Genomic DNA, 20046 nt, shown 5'->3' with positions numbered 1-20046 from the left:
TGATTAAAAGTCGTTTCATATTCTAATGTATAATGTGTTCTTCGTAATAAACCTATACCTGATACGTCGTTATATGCATGTTCCTTTTATTACTTTGCGATTAATCTAAGACATAAGTGATTTCAATGGACGAGCATCATGGTTGGATTATAAATTCGGAGTTATACGATTACGATCACCCAGTACACTTATGGTTAGTAGGGTTACGATAAGCGTACCGGTGATCGTAATCGCATAACTCCAGTCTCTTAATCCAACCATGATCGGTCATTGAAATCGTTTATGTCTTAGATTAATCGCAGAATAATAAAAGGAACATGAATATAACAGACATATCAGGTATAGTATAGGTTTATTATGAAGAATACATTATACATTAGAATATGAAAGAACTTAAAATTACATGATATGCACAACCTCTCACTAACGACCAATTTAACCATCCGTTGACGCATGGACTAATTTGGAACACATTTACTCTATTAAGGATGAAAATTGTAGTTTTTAAAACACGGGGATGAAAATAGAGAAAATGGGCAAGCACATGGAAGATTTTCATAATTTAAAAAAAAAAAAAAAAAAAATTTCAATTTCATTTCAATCAAGAACATTTTAGTAAAAACTGTTTGGTGAATATTGGTGGAGTAAAATGTGACTATCTTCTTCTGATTCGGGTATCGAACTACCACAAAAGAACAACGCAACAAAATTCTCTATTTTGCCACACTCCTGTTGTTTTCCAAAATCAATCCCTTCCAACTTCGCATCCCAACGCTCCGGCTCCGGTCCTCAATCTCGCCGGCGCCGGCGAGCCGTTTTCACCATCGCTAAACATATATAAATTAAAATAAATAAACGACCGATGAGAGAAACCCTAGCATCCAATAACAACGCCCCTCCACCAAATGAAACAGCTTGGATTAACGCTCACGAATCATTAGCACCTCGTTGGCAATCATCTGCCCTTTCTCCTCTCGTAACTTCCTCAATTTTATATTAATTTATTTTTCGTTAATTATGTTTAATTAGGATATTTTGGAATAATTTATTTATTATATTAATTATGTTTACAGGCTGCAATTCCAATTGCAATATCCAGAGTAAATCAGGTGGATGCAGGGAGACTTGATATTGAAATGTCAGCTATGTTGAAAGAACAAATGCTTAAGGTCTTTTCTGTAATGAAGGTATAAATATAGATACACATATACTTATTGTGTATCACATAATTATATGTATTAATGCTTGTTTGAGTTAGATTATTTAACTTACTCGGATTGAAGGGCTTACGAGCTTAATAACATATGGTTTTAAATAAGCTAGAAGTTGTTAAAACCGAGCTTAGCAGCCTTTGCGAATAAAAGGCCCTATAAATAAGCTGAGTTAAATGTTGTACAAGTTTTTTGTAGGTTAATTTTGTACATTTTCTGTATTTTTGGGATTAGCCAGGGTTATTATTTCAATATGAAGCGGAACTTGATGCTTTTCTTGAGTTTCTTATATGGAGATTCTCGATTTGGGTTGATAAACCGACTCCAGGAAACGCTCTCATGAATTTGCGGTATAGAGATGAACGAGCAACGGATGTTAGAGAAAAAAGTAAGAGGTTTCAAGTGTAATCTTATCTATATGTGTTTCTTCAGTAACATCACTTAAATTTTTGATCAAGTGGTTTAATGTGGCTATAGAAATATAGAATAATGTCTAAATGTAGTTTTTATCTCTTGCTTGAGAATTGAACTATTCTTTGAGATTGAAGGTTGGGATGAAAATTTTTGTCAAAAACACAGATAGTAAACATTGCAAGTGTAAAACTTATATTTTATAGCATTCCAACCCCAAGAAATAAACTTTTATAGTAGTCTAAAACCGAATACGTAAACCAAACATCAATATTCTTAGGTTCTTAGGTGCTGTTTGTTTTTTAAGATGTTTTTGTCTGAAGATTTGTGGACCGTGTTTGTAAAGAAGATGTGGTCTAAAGTTCTATATGTTGAATACTTTTTGTTTTTATGTATGCTGAATAACTTAATCCTGTCTGCAGAACTTAGAAGCACATTTCTAAGTATGCGAGATTGCAGACAGATTAAATAAGACATTATTTTATCTTATGTCTTCAGAAAAACAAACAGTCGGCAGTAAAAACTTTTGCGAACGTGCAGACATAAGACATAATAAGGTCTGCAGACCGAAAAACAAACAAAACCTAATCATACCCTTCCAGTTCCACCTTGTTATCGAACCTATATCCTTAGTGATTCCTGAATGCATATCAAACCCTACTTCTATACGATGATTGTCCAATGATGTAAGTTTAGTACTGACAACTATGTGGTTTGTTATATCGACTCCCGAAAGCACTTTTCTGCATCCTCTTAAGCAGTATGGAGTAATATCTAACTGTAACTTGTAAAGCGAAGCTTTATCTTCTTGCTTATACTACAGTTTTCTTATAATTTCAACCTACAGTTAGGACGGGGTTAGAGGGACCTGGACTCACCGTTTATCAGAAATTATGGTATTGTGTTGCCACAGTTGGTGGTCAGTATATATGGACCCGTCTGCAGTCATTTTCTGCTTTCCGTCAATGGGGTGATTCTGAACAGGTATATAAATATATAATATATTTAAACAAAAATAGTAGGGTTCTGATGAGAAATCAAATTGTTTTAACATCTTGTTTTGTTAATATGCAGAGGTCACTTGCTCGTCGAGCATGGCTTATAGTACAACGTATTGAAGGGCTGTATAAAGCGGCATCTTTCACCAATCTACTTGTCTTTCTTTACACTGGAAGGTTTGTTATTTCCCTCAAATCTTTCACTCAGTTGGTCTATTGATTTGTTATGGGACTAAATTTTTAAATGTTTATACCATCTGTTGAATACCATATTTAAACGTAACATAATTTTCTCTTACGATGCTACCGTTATTGGAGGTGGCAATTTTGACCCATTTACATTATAAATGTGTTCTTTGGGTTATGAGTTCTTTCTAACGGATCAAATTGTGGGTTAAGTTAAAAAAACGTAACTGAGAAGGAAACAGGTCACTTGGAGGAATGGGTCAAAAGTCATCCGGACTGTATTCAAATGCAGACTTTATTAGTTTTATTTTGAATGTTTGGGTTTATTCGGAGTAATATAGCCCTTGCTGCGATGTAAAATTTAATACACCAAATATTAATATAATAATCCTGATAATTGGGTAAAAGAATGTTTTGTAGTGTGTCCCAAATTGACCCATCCGCTTTGCCCTAGATTGCCCTTGTTGACCCTAAGTGTTCATTCTGAATTTCACATAGTTTCTTGTTGTAACTCACTCTAATAAGTTGGGATACTAGAATTATTGTATCGAATCTTTTGGGAATTTGATTCAGCTGCTGTATCTACCATAAATTTCTGTATCGAATCTTTTGGGAATTTGATTTAGCTGCTGTATCTACCATAAATTTCTTTGTGCCCAAGTGTGTTTTCATGTTAGCATGTGTCATCATGATAACATATGAAGTATTGGCGTGATTGGTAATTGTGAAAAAGCTATCGTATTCAGTGTTCAGTCACCCTATTTCAGCAACTTGTTATAAACATCCTTTACTGATTCAAGCACCCTTCAGTCTATATAAACCGCCCTACTTACCGACTTACCGTTTTTAATTCTATAAATGCAGGTACAGGAATCTCATCGAGAGAGCTTTACGAGCAAGACTTGTATACGGTAGTCCACATATGAACCGTGCTGTTAGTTTCGAGTACATGAATCGGCAGTTAGTTTGGAATGAATTCTCGGTAAATTTTGTTTTTTTTTTTCCATCATAAATCTTCACCTTTGACAATGTACAACTTGCTCCAGTTCCTCACCTTTGCTCCCACACCCTATAATCTTCTAAGCTGAATATTAGTTGTACTATGTTCATGAATGGCGACTTAGATTACATATTTTTTGCAAATGGATTAAACAATCTTGTTGAAAAGGAAAAGGGTCAAACTGGTCACATGTCACCCAAAGTGTGTTTCAATGCATACTAACCCTCTTAGGTTTACTTTAAATGTTAGGTTACTGCTGTATTGACATCTTTTGTGAACAAATATTTAACGCTGTAATTACTATTCAGTGTAACTAATAAATGGACAAAAAATGTTTGCTGTCCGACCAACCTGAACCAGTCCAGATCTATTACCCAACCTGTCTGACCCGACCTTTTTTGCCACCTCTATGTTCTTTGCAGGAAATGTTGTTGTTGCTTCTTCCCCTTCTCAATTCGGCTTCCATGAAGAGTTTTCTTCGCCCGTTTTCAAAGAACGACTCTTCAGGTTCAGCTGGAGATGAAACACTATGCCCCATTTGTCAGACTAATCCAACAACCGTCTATCTTGCTCTTCCTTGTCAGCACAGGTACATGGACGTACTACCATCACCTATCATAAAAATTTTACTCTTTTTTTTTTTGACCCCTTTGACCCGTATCGTTTATCACTACGATTTTCTATTCCACTTCACCCTTATCAGTAAAGTATTACCCGAATTTAATTCATTATCGGTTGAAATTACCACTTTCATTTTTTATGTTGGAAACAGTGCCTAATTTGAACCTAAAGCCGTCTAAAAAGAAGGGTTAGGGTAGGAAGACTAGAATAACATTGTCACTATCCTATCCATTTACAATGTGCTTTAATTTTTTAGTTAGAGAGGGGAAAATGGGTGGGTTAGGTAGTGGGCTCAAACTAGGTTTACATCAGAACAAGTACTTATGTTGATCATGTACTTATGTTGACAAGAAGCCCTTTCTTTTCATTGTCGTAGTTTTTTTAATTAATAATTAATGTGTAGAAGCATTAGATGTTTCAATGATAGTCCAATTTAGTGAATAAATTGACTTGGGAGGTTTTGTGCATCCAGTACACTTGTGTCAATTTCTACTCGTTCAGCCTAACTGACCCATTCCCCTTTAAACGCTTTTTTTTTTTTTTTTTGGTTTTCCTTTTTTTGCCTGTTTAGCTATTGGGTCCCAATGATAATACAGAAACTTGATAATCAGAATATCAGTTAATCACATTGATATAATCAATACAAACCAAAGTATTCAATGTTTAATATCAGTGTTTACAGACTTAAAACACTTGGTGAAAATGATTTATAACTTGGGTTCGAATATCGTTTTCCTCACCATTAACAACTCATTGCCAGTATTACATAAATTCAATAGAATATTCATAAGTTGACGGGTCAAAGTGGCTACTTCTACTATTTCTTATGATGCATTTTCTGAATGTAAAATTGAATCCAACATTTAAATCATACGGATCCTAATAGTACCAATGTAGTTGTAAGCAAATATGTAGTATGAATGGTCATCTACAGTAGCAATTTATTTAACCTGAGTAACATTTTTGTTAATTACAGGTACTGTTATTACTGTCTTAGGACACGGTGTGCTGCAACTCCATCATTCCGGTGCTCCCGGTGCAGCGAACCTGTCGTTGCAATGCAACGCTATGGTGGTTCAATCAACACCAAAAAGAACGAATAGTTTACTAGGAAATGAGATAAAAAATAGAGGTCAATAGATGGGCTTTATATGTTCAACTAACGAGGAAGGAATATTCATCTAACATATAAAGCGATTAGTTCTGCTTCGTGTACCTTAATCATTCTTACACAAGTGCTTATCAACTTTATTACCATATTTATATGTTTTCTGAAAGCTTTACGTCCTAAACTGTTGTATGATCAATTGGTTTTTGAGCTGGATGCAACTGCATGGACGATGGTCAGACAAATGTAAGACTGAGACGTGTAAATACACTAAACTTACGCATTAAAAGGTTATACTTTACATATAAATGATTCAACTATTTTATGTATAAAGATATAGATATTGAAATTTGATGGATTAAATATTACTGACCAAACGGCTTTTGAATTTGACCTAGCGGTATCGAGGAATCCCTATGACCTTGAGGTCATGGGTTTTAGTTACGTTTAGGACATTATATGTGTATAATTATGTAGGGTGCGTGAGTTTGACATTCTAAAAAAATATATTAATGTTTGGTTTAAATTGGCGTCTGATTTTAAAAAATATTATTATTGTTTGGTTTAAATTGGTATCTGATTTTATTTTACCGACAGCTTGGCGAACTTGAGTACTAAAACCTTTTTGAAAGGCTGGAAACTGTGGGAGTAAAAACTCGAAATAGGTTGCCAAAAAATGTTTCATGGTTCTAGTTGAGCTAAAAAAGGATTGTGAAATAATGGCTTTGATGATGATGATAAGCTCTATAAAGTTAATAAAAAAGTGTTTAGGCACTGTTGGAGTAATAGATTAGATTGGGGCCAAGTCGTTATTCATTTATTCTTATAGAAGATATAATGTCCTAATCGTCGCCTGTAATCTCATCGTTAGTTCATTACCAATAATACATCTGAAATTAACCTTTAAGCATCTTTCCACACTTGCACATGTTACATTTTATCTCCTTATGATCATTTGTACAGATTGTTACTTATATTTCTAGAGTTTGAACCAGCCAATCTTTATGACGTGAAGAATATTTGAGTAGAAACTCTCACGCTATCAATATCATTGTGTTACTGGTCCAGTGGTAAATTGGTAATGGCCCATACCTCTTTGTCACACAATGATATCTCCTTCATCTTAAAATCCACCAGCAGGGAGCAGGGGAAGACGGTTTTTGTAAGGATATTAGGACCCAAAACAACGCAAGTGATTCAACAAGATCACTCACCGATATTAATTTTACAAGATTACTAACCCACTTAATAAACGAAAGATTATAAATGCAAGAAATATAAATCGACACAAGAGATAACGTGGTTATATGCAATCGTTGTGATTGCTTTAGTCCACGGACCAACTAGAGAATGTATTTACTGAATATTTGTGGTGTGTTTACAATGAGTTACAAGAGGGTCTATTTATAGAATGATTTAAGGAGTAAGCTAAAAACAATTCCTTGAAGCTTCATGTGAGTTTCCTGACAGCTTCGTGGAAGCTACATGTGAATTTCCTCACAACTTCGTGGAAGCTACATGTGAGTTTCCTAACAACTTCGTAGAAGCTACATGTGAGTTTCCTAACAACTTCGTGGAAGCTTCGTGTGAGTTTCCTGGAATCTTCCCTCTAATTGTTTAAAGTTCTCCATATCTCCAACAATCTCCCACTTGAAGACTTTGAACAAACCCAACCTTCGTCAACCCAAAAAATATCAACGATCTAACCAAGAACGTTAAACCACCATTATACCGCCAAACTCCATTTGGGACACGCACACTCAACACATACTTCGGATGAGCAGACTTTCGATACAAGGTGTTCAACACTACTTGTTAGAATTGAAACATTAACTCTCTAATTCTCTAATTGGGGTCTTCTCTCATCAATTCATTAGAAGACCAATTGAGGTAATGCAAAACCTCAATTTCTCTGTCGTAACAACCTTAGTAAACATATCAGCAGGATTCTTCGTACCAAGGATTTTCTCCAATAATAAAGTACCATCATTTATATGTTGTCGAATAAAATGATACCTTATATTGATGTGTTTCGTACGACTATGAAACACCGGATTCTTCCCAAGATGTATTGCACTTTGATTATCACAATACAAGACGCAATAGTCTTGTCTTTTACCCAACTCACCTAAGAAGTTTTTCAACCAAACAAGCTCTTTAGAAGCTTCTGCAATAGCCATATATTCGGCTTCGGTGGTTGATAAAGCAACACTCTTTTGTAGTCGAGACATCCAACTAACCTCCGTCTTCCCTATTGTGAAAACATAACCCGTAGTGCTTTTCCCCGAATCATCACATCCACCCAAATTAGCATCCGCATAACCTCTAAGTATGACATTGCTTTTAGAGAAGCACAATCTCATATTAGAAGTACCTTTCAAATAACGAAGTAACCATTTAACCGCTTCCCAATGCTCTTTCCCCGGATTAGACATATAACGACTTACAACTACCACTGCGTGATCAATATCGGGTCTTGTACAAACCATGGCATACATAACACTACCCACGGCCGATGCATATGGAACCTTTTCCATCTCCATTTTGTCTTCTTCCGTTTTAGGTGATTGACTTTTCGATAGCTTTATCGTGCTACCCAAAGACATCGAACGAGCCTTTGAATTTTTCATGTTAAACCTCTCTACAACTTTCTCAATATATTTGGATTGAGACAAGTATAGAGTACCCTTCACACGATCACGCACAATACTCATGCCAAGTATTTGCCTAGCACCACCAAGATCTTTCATCTCGAACTCATGGAAAAGTAATCCTTTCAACTTGTTGATTTCGGACATGTTGGAACCTGCAAGTAACATGTCATCAACATACAACAATAAGATTATGTCAGAAGACTTGAATTTCTTCAAGTAGCAACAGTGATCCGCTTCACATCTTAAGAAACCAATCTTCTTCATAAACTCATCAAACTTCAAGTACCATTGCCGAGGTGCTTGCTTCAATCCATACAAACTTTTCTTTAGCTTACAAACCCACTTCTCTTTACCCTTTACCTCAAAGCCCTCGGGTTGCCTCATATAGATCTCTTCATCAAGGTTACCATGTAAGAATGCGGTCTTCACATCTAGTTACTCTAGATGTAAGTCCTCAGATGCAACCATAGAAATTACCAAACGAATAGTAGTCATCTTCACCACCGGTGAAAATATCTCTTGGTAGTCAACTCCTTTCTTTTGTTGAAAGCCTTTAACCACCAAACGAGCCTTGTACCTTTTCTTGCCATCCAACTCATTCTTGATTCGATACACCCATTTACTTTGCAATGCCCTTTTATCATGAGGTAACTTCACTAGTGACCAAGTTTTATTTTTCTCAAGTGACCCCATCTCTTCTTTCATGGCAAGCTCCCATTGTATGGATTCTTTTGTCTTCCTTGCCTCAAAGTAACTTTCGGGTTCACCATTCTCGGTATAGAGCAAGTAGTTTGATGTTGGAGAATACCTAGGATTAGGTTTGGGCACTCTAGTCGAGCGTCTTAGTGTAGGAGCAACCGAAATGGTTGGACCGGTTTCATTTGTGTCCTCCTCATCACTAGAACTCGCACTATGTTCGGAATCATCACCGCTTTTCGAATCATTTCCATCATTAGCATTTTCTGATGCCTCACCGTTAATTGGCAATTCATTGTTACCCGTTCTCCCACTAGAACCTGTAAGATCATCAATAGAAACATCGTCAAAAGTAACATGACCCGGTTTAGGACTCCCCGTTTCCGGTTTGCCATAAACCGAATCTTCATCAAAGGTAACATCACGAGAACGAATCACTTTTCTAGCCTCGTTATCCCAACAACGATAACCCATTTCATCCGACCCGTAACCTATGAAAGTACACTTCTTTGACTTAGCTTCAAGCTTGTCTCTATCCGCATCTTTGGTCTTCACATAAGCATTACACCCAAAGATCCTAAGGTGATCATAACTCACCTTCTTACCTTGCCATTCTTCCTCGGGAATTCAAAAACCCAACGGTGTTGAGGGTCCCCTATTTATCAAATAAGCCGCCGTATTTACCGCATCCGCCCAAAACATCTTAGGCAAACCGGCATGTAGTCTCATACTCTTAGCCCTTTCATTTAACGTACGATTCATACGTTCGGCGACCCCATTGTGTTGCGGTGTCTCCGGTACCGTTTTCAACATTCTAATACCAAACTTTGCACAATGGTCTTTAAACTCAAGACTACCATATTCCTCTCTATTATCCGACTTCAAACACTTAACTTTCAAATTAGTCTCATTTTCTACCATAGCTTTCCACTTCACAAATGTATTAAACACATCAGATTCAGCTTTAAGAAAATAAACCCATACCTTTCAAGTGGAGTCGTCAATGAAGGTGACATAATAGTGAGAACCTCCATGTGATTCTACATTGGTTGGACCAAACACATCCGTATGAACGAGCTCCAATTTCTCCAACTTAAGTGCATTCCCTGATTTCCCAAAAGTCACCTTCTTTTGCTTCCCATATACACATGGTTCGCAAAACCCAAGTTCTACCTTTTTCAAATCCGGAATTCTCCCACTCGAAACAAGCATCTTCATACCCTTCTCACTCATATGCCCGAGTCTTCGGTGCCATAGAGTTGATTCGGACTCAACATTAACTGTAGCAACCACCGTGTCTTCATCAAACACTTCAACCATATAAAGAGTTCCCCTTTTATGTCCACGAGCCACGACACAACTACCCTTAACCACCTTCCATTGGCGGTTTTCAAAAGTAACCGCGTTACCTTCATCATCTAATTGACCAACCGAAATAAGTTTCCTTTTTAATTTAGGAATGTACCTTACGTTTTTCAAGGTCCAATTAGAGCCAAGAGTAGTCTTCAATACAACATCTCCAATGCCCTCTATATTGAGTTGTTTGTCATCCGCCAATCTCACCTTGCCTTGATATAGACGAAAATTCTTCATCATGCTTTTGACATGAGTAACATGAAACGAAGCTCCCGAATCCAAAATCCAAGACTCCATAGAATTTTCAACACTACATAAAAATGCATCATCACTTTCTTCCTCGGTCAAGTTCACACCTTTCGCCGGACCATTTTTATAATTCCTTTGAAAGTGTCCTTTTTGATTGCAACCCCAACAAACAGCTTCACTTCTATCTTTCGATGGATACCTCTTCTTAGACTTCTTTCTACCCTTCTTCTCACCGCAATCAAATTTTCTACCACGGTTGTCGGTACTTAACAAAGAACCGGATGTCGATTCCCCCGAGTTTCTCCTATGTGGCGTCCCGACCAAATCGTCATTGACGGCGCCGACTACTTAGGTCCCGTTGCGTGGTCGTAGTCCCTATATGAGACTCGTTTGACCAAAATTATGTCGCTTTCATTTGAAAGGTACAAGACTTGCAAGTTTAGTTTACAAAACCGTTCGACAACAAGTCTAAGTTTACAAAAGTCATAAGGTATAAATGAAATAACTTGCGACATAATATAAGTTGAAAAACACAGTTGCTATAAATAGCGTAAGTATGTAAACAAAAGTTTGAATCCAAAAGTGCTATCCCTAGCGTATGTATGTATGCTTGACCCCAAGCAAGAAATCAGAGTGTATGCATGTATGCTCGACTCCAAGCAAGTATGAGTGTACGCGGAAGCATGTATCAATTAGCCAAGTATGAACCTGAGAAACATATAGAAAACTGTCAACGAAAAACGTTGGTGAAATCATAGGTGTTTGTAATAACCGTTGTTTTTGAACCACAAGATTTAGTATTCCCATAGTTGATTATCAAAATCGTTTGCATTCCAAAAGTATTGTTCGCGAGCACCCAATTATCAAGACTTAACGTTTCCTTCCATAGAACCCCATCACAATAGTGTTAGAACATACACTGTTTCCCGAAAATATATTTCATCCGTAGACGGTAGCGAACCGTCCGTAATGAGGGTTTGTCAAACCCGTATGGCCACACAATATAAGTTCTCGCTTACACCCTGCAAGTGTAACTAATGATAATCGAATTGAGGATTTTTGTTCTAACTCACTGTGGAATGTTTGTTTTCCTTGTACTTGTGTTCAAAGTATAAAAGTAAGTAGTACAAAATGTAACAAAGTATATGTTTCTCAGCCCACAATTTAAAGTATAAAAAGTTGTTGAAAAGGGTGGGACTATGATCTCACCTCGAGTGCACGAGTATAAAAGTACTTCATAAAGTAACGTATGCATGAAAGTTGCTTAGCCTTGACCTAAACAAGTAAGTTGTGTCAATTAACCGGTTACGACACAAAGTCGGGTGAAATGTGTTCAATTAGTCCTATGGCTCGTTACGACTCGATTAAGTATAGCATGTGAATCACGTTGTCAAGTTTCATACAAGAAACAAGTATAAAAGCATGTTAGAATGATTGTATAAAAGTTTGGTTAAGTTTGACTAAAAGTCAAACTTGGTCAAAGTCAACGAAAAAGTCAACACGTTCGGGTTCGGTCCCGAACTATTTTTCTGAGGTTTTTATTCATATATAAGCATATTAGAACAAGTTTCATGTGAATCGGAGGTCGGTAGCTAGTCAAACATTTCGCGTGAAATGTGACAAAGTGAGCAGAATCTGGCCAGGCGATTCTGCGCGCCGCGCGGGGATGTGGCGCGCCGCGCCACTACCTGGCCAGAGAATTCTGGTCAGTTTTTCCAAGTGTGCACGAACCAAAACCTTTTCCAACCCAATTCTTGACCCGCAAACACTTATAATGCCTATCATATATCGTCGAAAAGGTATTTTGACGAGGAATACAACTAACCATATATCATCAATCAAAAACATCATTTACAATAACCGAAAACTCGTCAATTGATCAAGAAAGGTTTATTTTCAAAGTTTCAAGTTCGTAAAACATATTTTATGATTCGGGAATCCAATTTACACATACGATATGCCGTTTTGAAGGTAATGAAGCATGTAATACAACCAAGCACTTATCAATAACATTAACAAGCATTCAACGCATCAAAATTTCGCTTTAAGGCTATCAAACCCTAACCAAAAGTTCACAAAATCAATAATCGCGTTTATGAAGTTTCTTTGATCAATCTATACATCAACATGAAGCTAATGATGCTAGTAACACTTTTAAAACATGAACTTTAACAATCTAACAACATTTAATCATCCAAAATCAAAGATTAAGCATACGATTTTCATTTTCAAGCTAGTCACACCAAAATCAACAAATCAAGCAAACAAATCATATATTCATGTTATACACGAGCCATAGACACTAACTAACACAATTTTCAAGTCAAAAACACGAATTTATAGAAATCTAGAGTTTTTAGAAAGTTACCCAAAATCAATGAAGTTAGTATCAAATCGTAGAGGATGATGAGAGGATCAAGAATATGTAGTCGGATTTGTTGTGAGCTTCCAAGATTGAATTTAGATGATGAATGAATGGAATGGGTTTGTGTGTGTGTTCTTGAGATGGAGAGAAAAGGGATGAGGGAGATGATGGAATGGATGAAATGGGTTGACTAGTTGACCTAGTCAACTAGTTTGCCCATTTGGCAACTCCGGTCCCTCGAGTTTCAAAGCGGGTGCGGGATTTAACCGATCGAATATTTTTAAAACGCAAGTTAACGAGAGATGTTATAATTAAATGACGGAATTATTATGAACGTTAGTCAACGGAAACTACGAATTTAAATAACGAAAGGTATTATTTAAAAGAAAAAGACGGTGTTAAAAATAAATTTAACGGAAAAAGGCGGGATGTTACATTACCTACACCTTAAAAGAAATTTCGTCCCGAAATTTAGTTGGAAGTAGTAGTCGTTGTTTCTTCCCCGAGATCTTGCGTTGTCGGTTCTACGAATAAGTGAAGGTACGTCCTTGAGTATTTCCACGAATTTTGACGGTCGGGATCATATGTTGTTTTAAGGTTTGGCTTCCATGATTCATGGTTTCAACCGGTCCTCCTAGGAAGTGAGGTTTATCGTCGATAGTAAGCTTATCGAAAAGGAATAACAAGTTCTTGTTTCGCAAAACACGTCTTTGAGTTGATACATCGAATGTAGGATAAACGGAGACCCAAAATGAGTCGGAAAAGTCTAAACGGCTAGCGACGGGTCCAAAACGCCCCAAGAATTTAAAGGATCAAAATATCGCGGATTTAGCTTCCTACGTTTCCCGAAACGGATTGCACCTTTCCAAGGCGCGACTCTTAACGTGACGCGGTTTCCCACATGGAACTCGAAAGGTTCACGTGTAACATCGGCATAGCTCCTGGTGATTACGAGTCGCGTTGGGTCTTGCTTGAATATGAATAAATTTTCTCGGTTGCTCTTGAATAACCTCGGTCCCGGTGAATTGGTCATCGTTTACTTGGTTCGACAAAAGGAGAATGACGTTTCCGGTCATATAAGGTTTCGAAGGCGTGGCGTCAATACTCGAATGAAATTTTTGTAGTAAGAGAGTTTGATTAAAGGCAAAGACGTTTCTCAAGAAAATTTGAAGTTGGTAATACAAATTCGTATTATGGTTTTCATGACTTAAATCGTATGTTTGTTCGGTCCGTCGGGTTGTGGATGGTACGCGGTACTCATGTCTAAACGCGGTCCCGAGGCTTTTTGTAAGGTACTCCAAAATCTAGAAGTGAAACGAGGATCTCAATCCGAAACGGGGTACATTTCCCTAAGGCATAGTGAACAAGTTTGCTAGGAATTGAAAACGTTAGCTAGGAAAAGTTTCTCAAGACATTCGCGTCGCGAAAGATTTATCAGTTTCCAAAAACGTTCGTCGGGGCAAGTTCTCATCGGTTTCTAAAAGAAAAACGTTCGTCGGAACTATTCACCCTCGAGGTGAATACTAGTATAACGTGGAGAGTCTCTTCCCCCATTGAGAGTTTAGAGTAAAGATTTCCTGAACCGGAAGTACGAGTGTGATGAGAGAGAAGTTTCCGCCTCGGTGCGAGCATAACGAGTAAATCGTAATTAGTCAATAAGACTGTGCGAGGACGAGATAGTATACACGTGTAACATACGGTTGAAGTCGAGAGGAATCGGTAATTCATTCGGAAGCATAAGTATAGTTCGACAAAAGTCGAAGGGGTGTCCCCGGTATGGTTGTTATCAATTTTCTCGGGGTTTTCGGATGTCCAAACATGAAAGGATGAAGTCATGTACATGGCACATGGTGGTGTTTAGGTTGATCGAGTCTAACCACCATCACGCGTCACTAGAACTTTGGTATGTCTTACCGTAATATAACTACGTTGATCGAGTGTAGTTATATTATGCTAACTCATACCTCCATTCCCACATCACTCCATAGATTCAAGTTCGTGTCATCGCGAAAATCTAGAATAAACAAAATGTAACGACGTCTCAAACGTGACTCGTATTAAATCGAAAGAATTGGTGCAACTCTGAAGATGCGTTCCCCCGCGGGAAGTGTATAAATGATTGTTAACGTCAAATCGGTTCGATTCAAACAATAATGTATTTAGGTATGAAAAGAGTAACGAGTCATGATAACGAGTAGCACGCAACCGTAGTGATAAATGTTGATGACGATACTCACCTAGAGTAGTGATGGTAGTAACACCAAAAAGTAGATAGTAAGAAGCACCAGTGGAAAACCGATAGTAAGTTGAAACGGTGGCAAATAACAATCCGGAAGACAGAGTTCCCGAACAAGTGTGACTAATGAAGTCGTCGTCATCCATACGTGTATGAATCATGAATTTACGTGTGTTACCAAAAAGTGGCGGAATACGAGTTCGTATGATGAAGGTTGGGTACCATTAAAAAAGTTTGCCTAAGAATGATTCAAGTATAATGCACAAGTAGTCAAGTAAGTGCTATCTATAGCAAATGTATGTCAGAATGCAATGGCTAACTATCCGGTTGTAGTCTAGACTCACTAATGCGTCCTAACGACTCTGTTAGACACACTAATGCACGTCCTAGTTCCCTACAACCAACGCTCTGATACCATCTGTGGCGTCCCGACCAAATCGTCATTGACGGCGCCGACTACTTAGGTCCCGTTGCGTGGTCGTAGTCCCTATATGAGACTCGTTTGACCAAAATTATGTCGCTTTCATTTGAAAGGTACAAGACTTGCAAGTTTAGTTTACAAAACCGTTCGACAACAAGTCTAAGTTTACAAAAGTCATAAGGTATAAATGAAATAACTTGCGACATAATATAAGTTGAAAAACACAGTTGCTATAAATAGCGTAAGTATGTAAACAAAAGTTTGAATCCAAAAGTGCTATCCCTAGCGTATGTATGTATGCTTGACCCCAAGCAAGAAATCAGAGTGTATGCATGTATGCTCGACTCCAAGCAAGTATGAGTGTACGCGGAAGCATGTATCAATTAGCCAAGTATGAACCTGAGAAACATATAGAAAACTGTCAACGAAAAACGTTGGTGAAATCATAGGTGTTTGTAATAACCGTTGTTTTTGAACCACAAGATTTAGTATTCCCATAGTTGATTATCAAAATCGTTTGCATTCCAAAAGTATTGTTCGCGAGCACCCAATTATCAAGACTTAACGTTTCCTTCCATAGAACCCCATCACAATAGTGTTAGAACATACACTGTTTCCCGAAAATATATTTCATCCGTAGACGGTAGCGAACCGTCCGTAATGAGGGTTTGTCAAACCCGTATGGCCACACAATATAAGTTCTCGCTTACACCCTGCAAGTGTAACTAATGATAATCGAATTGAGGATTTTTGTTCTAACTCGCTGTGGAATGTTTGTTTTCCTTGTACTTGTGTTCAAAGTATAAAAGTAAGTAGTACAAAATGTAACAAAGTATATGTTTCTCAGCCCACAATTTAAAGTATAAAAAGTTGTTGAAAAGGGTGGGACTATGATCTCACCTCGAGTGCACGAGTATAAAAGTACTTCACAAAGTAACGTATGCATGAAAGTTGCTTAGCCTTGACCTAAACAAGTAAGTTGTGTCAATTAACCGGTTACGACACAAAGTCGGGTGAAATGTGTTCAATTAGTCCTATGGCTCGTTACGACTCGATTAAGTATAGCATGTGAATCACGTTGTCAAGTTTCATACAAGAAACAAGTATAAAAGCATGTTAGAATGATTGTATAAAAGTTTGGTTAAGTTTGACTAAAAGTCAAACTTGGTCAAAGTCAACGAAAAAGTCAACACGTTCGGGTTCGGTCCCGAACTATTTTTCTGAGGTTTTTATTCATATATAAGCATATTAGAACAAGTTTCATGTGAATCGGAGGTCGGTAGCTAGTCAAACATTTCGCGTGAAATGTGACAAAGTGAGCAGAATCTGGCCAGGCGATTCTGCGCGCCGCGCGGGGATGTGGCGCGCCGCGCCACTACCTGGCCAGAGAATTCTGGTCAGTTTTTCCAAGTGTGCACGAACCAAAACCTTTTCCAACCCAATTCTTGACCCGCAAACACTTATAATGCCTATCATATATCGTCGAAAAGGTATTTTGACGAGGAATACAACTAACCATATATCATCAATCAAAAACATCATTTACAATAACCGAAAACTCGTCAATTGATCAAGAAAGGTTTATTTTCAAAGTTTCAAGTTCGTAAAACGTATTTTATGATTCGGGAATCCAATTTACACATACGATATGCCGTTTTGAAGGTAATGAAGCATGTAATACAACCAAGCACTTATCAATAACATTAACAAGCATTCAACGCATCAAAATTTCGCTTTAAGGCTATCAAACCCTAACCAAAAGTTCACAAAATCAATAATCGCGTTTATGAAGTTTCTTTGATCAATCTATACATCAACATGAAGCTAATGATGCTAGTAACACTTTTAAAACATGAACTTTAACAATCTAACAACATTTAATCATCCAAAATCAAAGATTAAGCATACGATTTTCATTTTCAAGCTAGTCACACCAAAATCAACAAATCAAGCAAACAAATCATATATTCATGTTATACACGAGCCATAGACACTAACTAACACAATTTTCAAGTCAAAAACACGAATTTATAGAAATCTAGAGTTTTTAGAAAGTTACCCAAAATCAATGAAGTTAGTATCAAATCGTAGAGGATGATGAGAGGATCAAGAATATGTAGTCGGATTTGTTGTGAGCTTCCAAGATTGAATTTAGATGATGAATGAATGGAATGGGTTTGTGTGTGTGTTCTTGAGATGGAGAGAAAAGGGATGAGGGAGATGATGGAATGGATGAAATGGGTTGACTAGTTGACCTAGTCAACTAGTTTGCCCATTTGGCAACTCCGGTCCCTCGAGTTTCAAAGCGGGTGCGGGATTTAACCGATCGAATATTTTTAAAACGCAAGTTAACGAGAGATGTTATAATTAAATGACGGAATTATTATGAACGTTAGTCAACGGAAACTACGAATTTAAATAACGAAAGGTATTATTTAAAAGAAAAAGACGGTGTTAAAAATAAATTTAACGGAAAAAGGCGGGATGTTACATCCTACGAGTATCTTCACCAAGAATCAAATCCCTTATTCCTTCAAACGCTAGCTTAGTAGTTCCCGTAGAGCTACTAACTGCAGTAACCGTACCCGACCAACTTTCCGGTAATGATGAAAGCAAGATTAATGCCTTTAACTCATCATCAAACACAATATCTACCGATGCTAACCTCGATATGATGTTGTTGAACTCGTTGATACGATCCGTTGCACTCGTACCTTCCTTCATCTTCGTATTGAACAACTGTCGCATGATAAAAACCTTATTAGAAGCGGTAGGTTTCTCATACATGTTAGAGAGTGCTTTCAAGCAAGCAAACGTCGTCTTCTCATTCACAAAGTTGTATGCAACGTTCTTAGCAAGTGAAAGACGAATCGCACCCAAAGCTTGACGATCCAAAAGCGTTCAATCGGCATCGCTCATGCTTTCGGGCTTGGTCTCTAACAGAGGTTGATGTAGCTTCTTTTGATACAAGTAATCTTCAATTTGTGTCTTCCAAAAGCCAAAGTCTCTCCCATCGAATCGGTCGATTCTAAACTTTCCGTCTTCCGCCATCGTACCCAAAGTCGAAACCTTGAGCTCTGATACCAGTTGTAAGGATATTAGGACCCAAAACAATGCAAGTGATTCAACAAGATCACTCACCGATAGTAATTCTACAAGATTACTAACCCACTTAATGAACGAAAGATTATAAATGCAAGAAATAAAAATCGACACAAGAGATAACGTGGTTATATGCAATCGTTGTGATTGCTTTAGTTCACGGACCAACTAGAGAATGTATTTACTGAATATTTGTGGTGTGTTTACAATAAGTTACAAGAGGGTCTATTTATAGAATGATTTAAGGAGTAAGCTAAAAACAATTCCTTGAAGCTTCATGTGAGTTTCCTGACAGCTTCGTGGAAGCTACATGTGAATTTCCTCACAACTTCGTGGAAGCTACATGTGAGTTTCCTAACAACTTCGTAGAAGCTACATGTGAGTTTCCTAACAACTTCGTGGAAGCTTCGTGTGAGTTTCCTGGAATCTTCCCTCTAATTGTTTAAAGTTCTCCATATCTCCAACAGTTTTACTGGCCATGTCCTCGGATTGGTCTAGGTTTTTTTCAGGGCAGCAGTTGGGGGTGTGCAACTGAGGGAGATGATCACATGGGTGGTTTAGTCCCCCTGGGTGATCCAAACCGATGTTAAAAAAAGAAAAAAAGGAAAAGAAACTCTCAGGCTTGTAGAATTCTGCAAGTCCAGTAGCTAAGTTATCGAGTTGTCTGCTCAAAATCTCTTATGCTTTCGAGTTGTTGTACATCAAAATGTGTAATATAATCAGCTTGTGCACGAATAGTAAAAATGAATAGATTTCTCCGTTAGGATGTCTGGGAGAGCGAGTATCTTTATTCAAATTTACACGGCCTAATAGGGTATCTCTCGTGACCGTTTTTTACTTTATTTACGTCATCACCTCAATATATGCCGCTAGTGAGGTTGAATTCGAGACTTTTTTTTTGAGAATATTAGAACTTTAATCACTAGAGTGAATGACTATTTTGGGATGGTTTATATGAATATTCATATTGTAAGTGGTAATGTAGTTAGCGTGATAATGATGTTGGTAATGATAATTATGATTACGACGATATGGTAGTTATGATTGTGATAGTGAGGTGCGTAATATGCATGTGCAGAAGGGTAGTATTTACTATTTAGGCCCAACCCCATTCTCAAACATATTATCATTTGAACTTTTCCTTTTGTCCGATTGTTAAGAAAAATGAATTGGTTGGTTGATCAATAATTATGTAAGAAGATTAAGTAATGTTTCATAAGACAATCTAACCATAAAAGGTCAGATTCAAAAATCCAACTCTACTTGGAATTTACAACTTTAAACACATTTTACCATTATATATTGGAACTTTGGAGGTAGGAATGACAATGAATCGGATATGGATCGAATGATGTCATATCTACATTCATATCCATTTAGTTTTTGCTCAATCATATTCATATCCATTTAATTTCACTTCATCCGTCTATAT

General features: G+C 37.3%; 1 protein-coding gene across 1 annotated transcript; it reads left to right on the top strand.

Annotated features, from left to right (window-relative positions):
• The first annotated feature begins 660 nt into the window (after positions 1 to 660).
• Positions 661 to 5847, top strand: LOC139845631 (peroxisome biogenesis protein 2). Its single transcript, XM_071835895.1, has 8 exons — positions 661 to 976; positions 1074 to 1187; positions 1446 to 1599; positions 2470 to 2606; positions 2697 to 2797; positions 3671 to 3788; positions 4229 to 4395; positions 5404 to 5847. Exons 1-8 carry the CDS (start codon positions 863 to 865, stop codon positions 5528 to 5530), a joined length of 1032 nt encoding a protein of 343 aa, XP_071691996.1. The 5' UTR covers positions 661 to 862; the 3' UTR covers positions 5531 to 5847.
• Positions 5848 to 20046: the final 14199 nt, after the last annotated feature.

Source organism: Rutidosis leptorrhynchoides, chromosome 4, assembly GCF_046630445.1.
Source record: "Rutidosis leptorrhynchoides isolate AG116_Rl617_1_P2 chromosome 4, CSIRO_AGI_Rlap_v1, whole genome shotgun sequence".
Taxonomy (NCBI): Eukaryota; Viridiplantae; Streptophyta; class Magnoliopsida; order Asterales; family Asteraceae; genus Rutidosis; species Rutidosis leptorrhynchoides.
The sequence above is the reverse complement of the archived record's forward strand: the minus strand, read 5'-3'. Positions and strand labels throughout refer to the sequence as shown.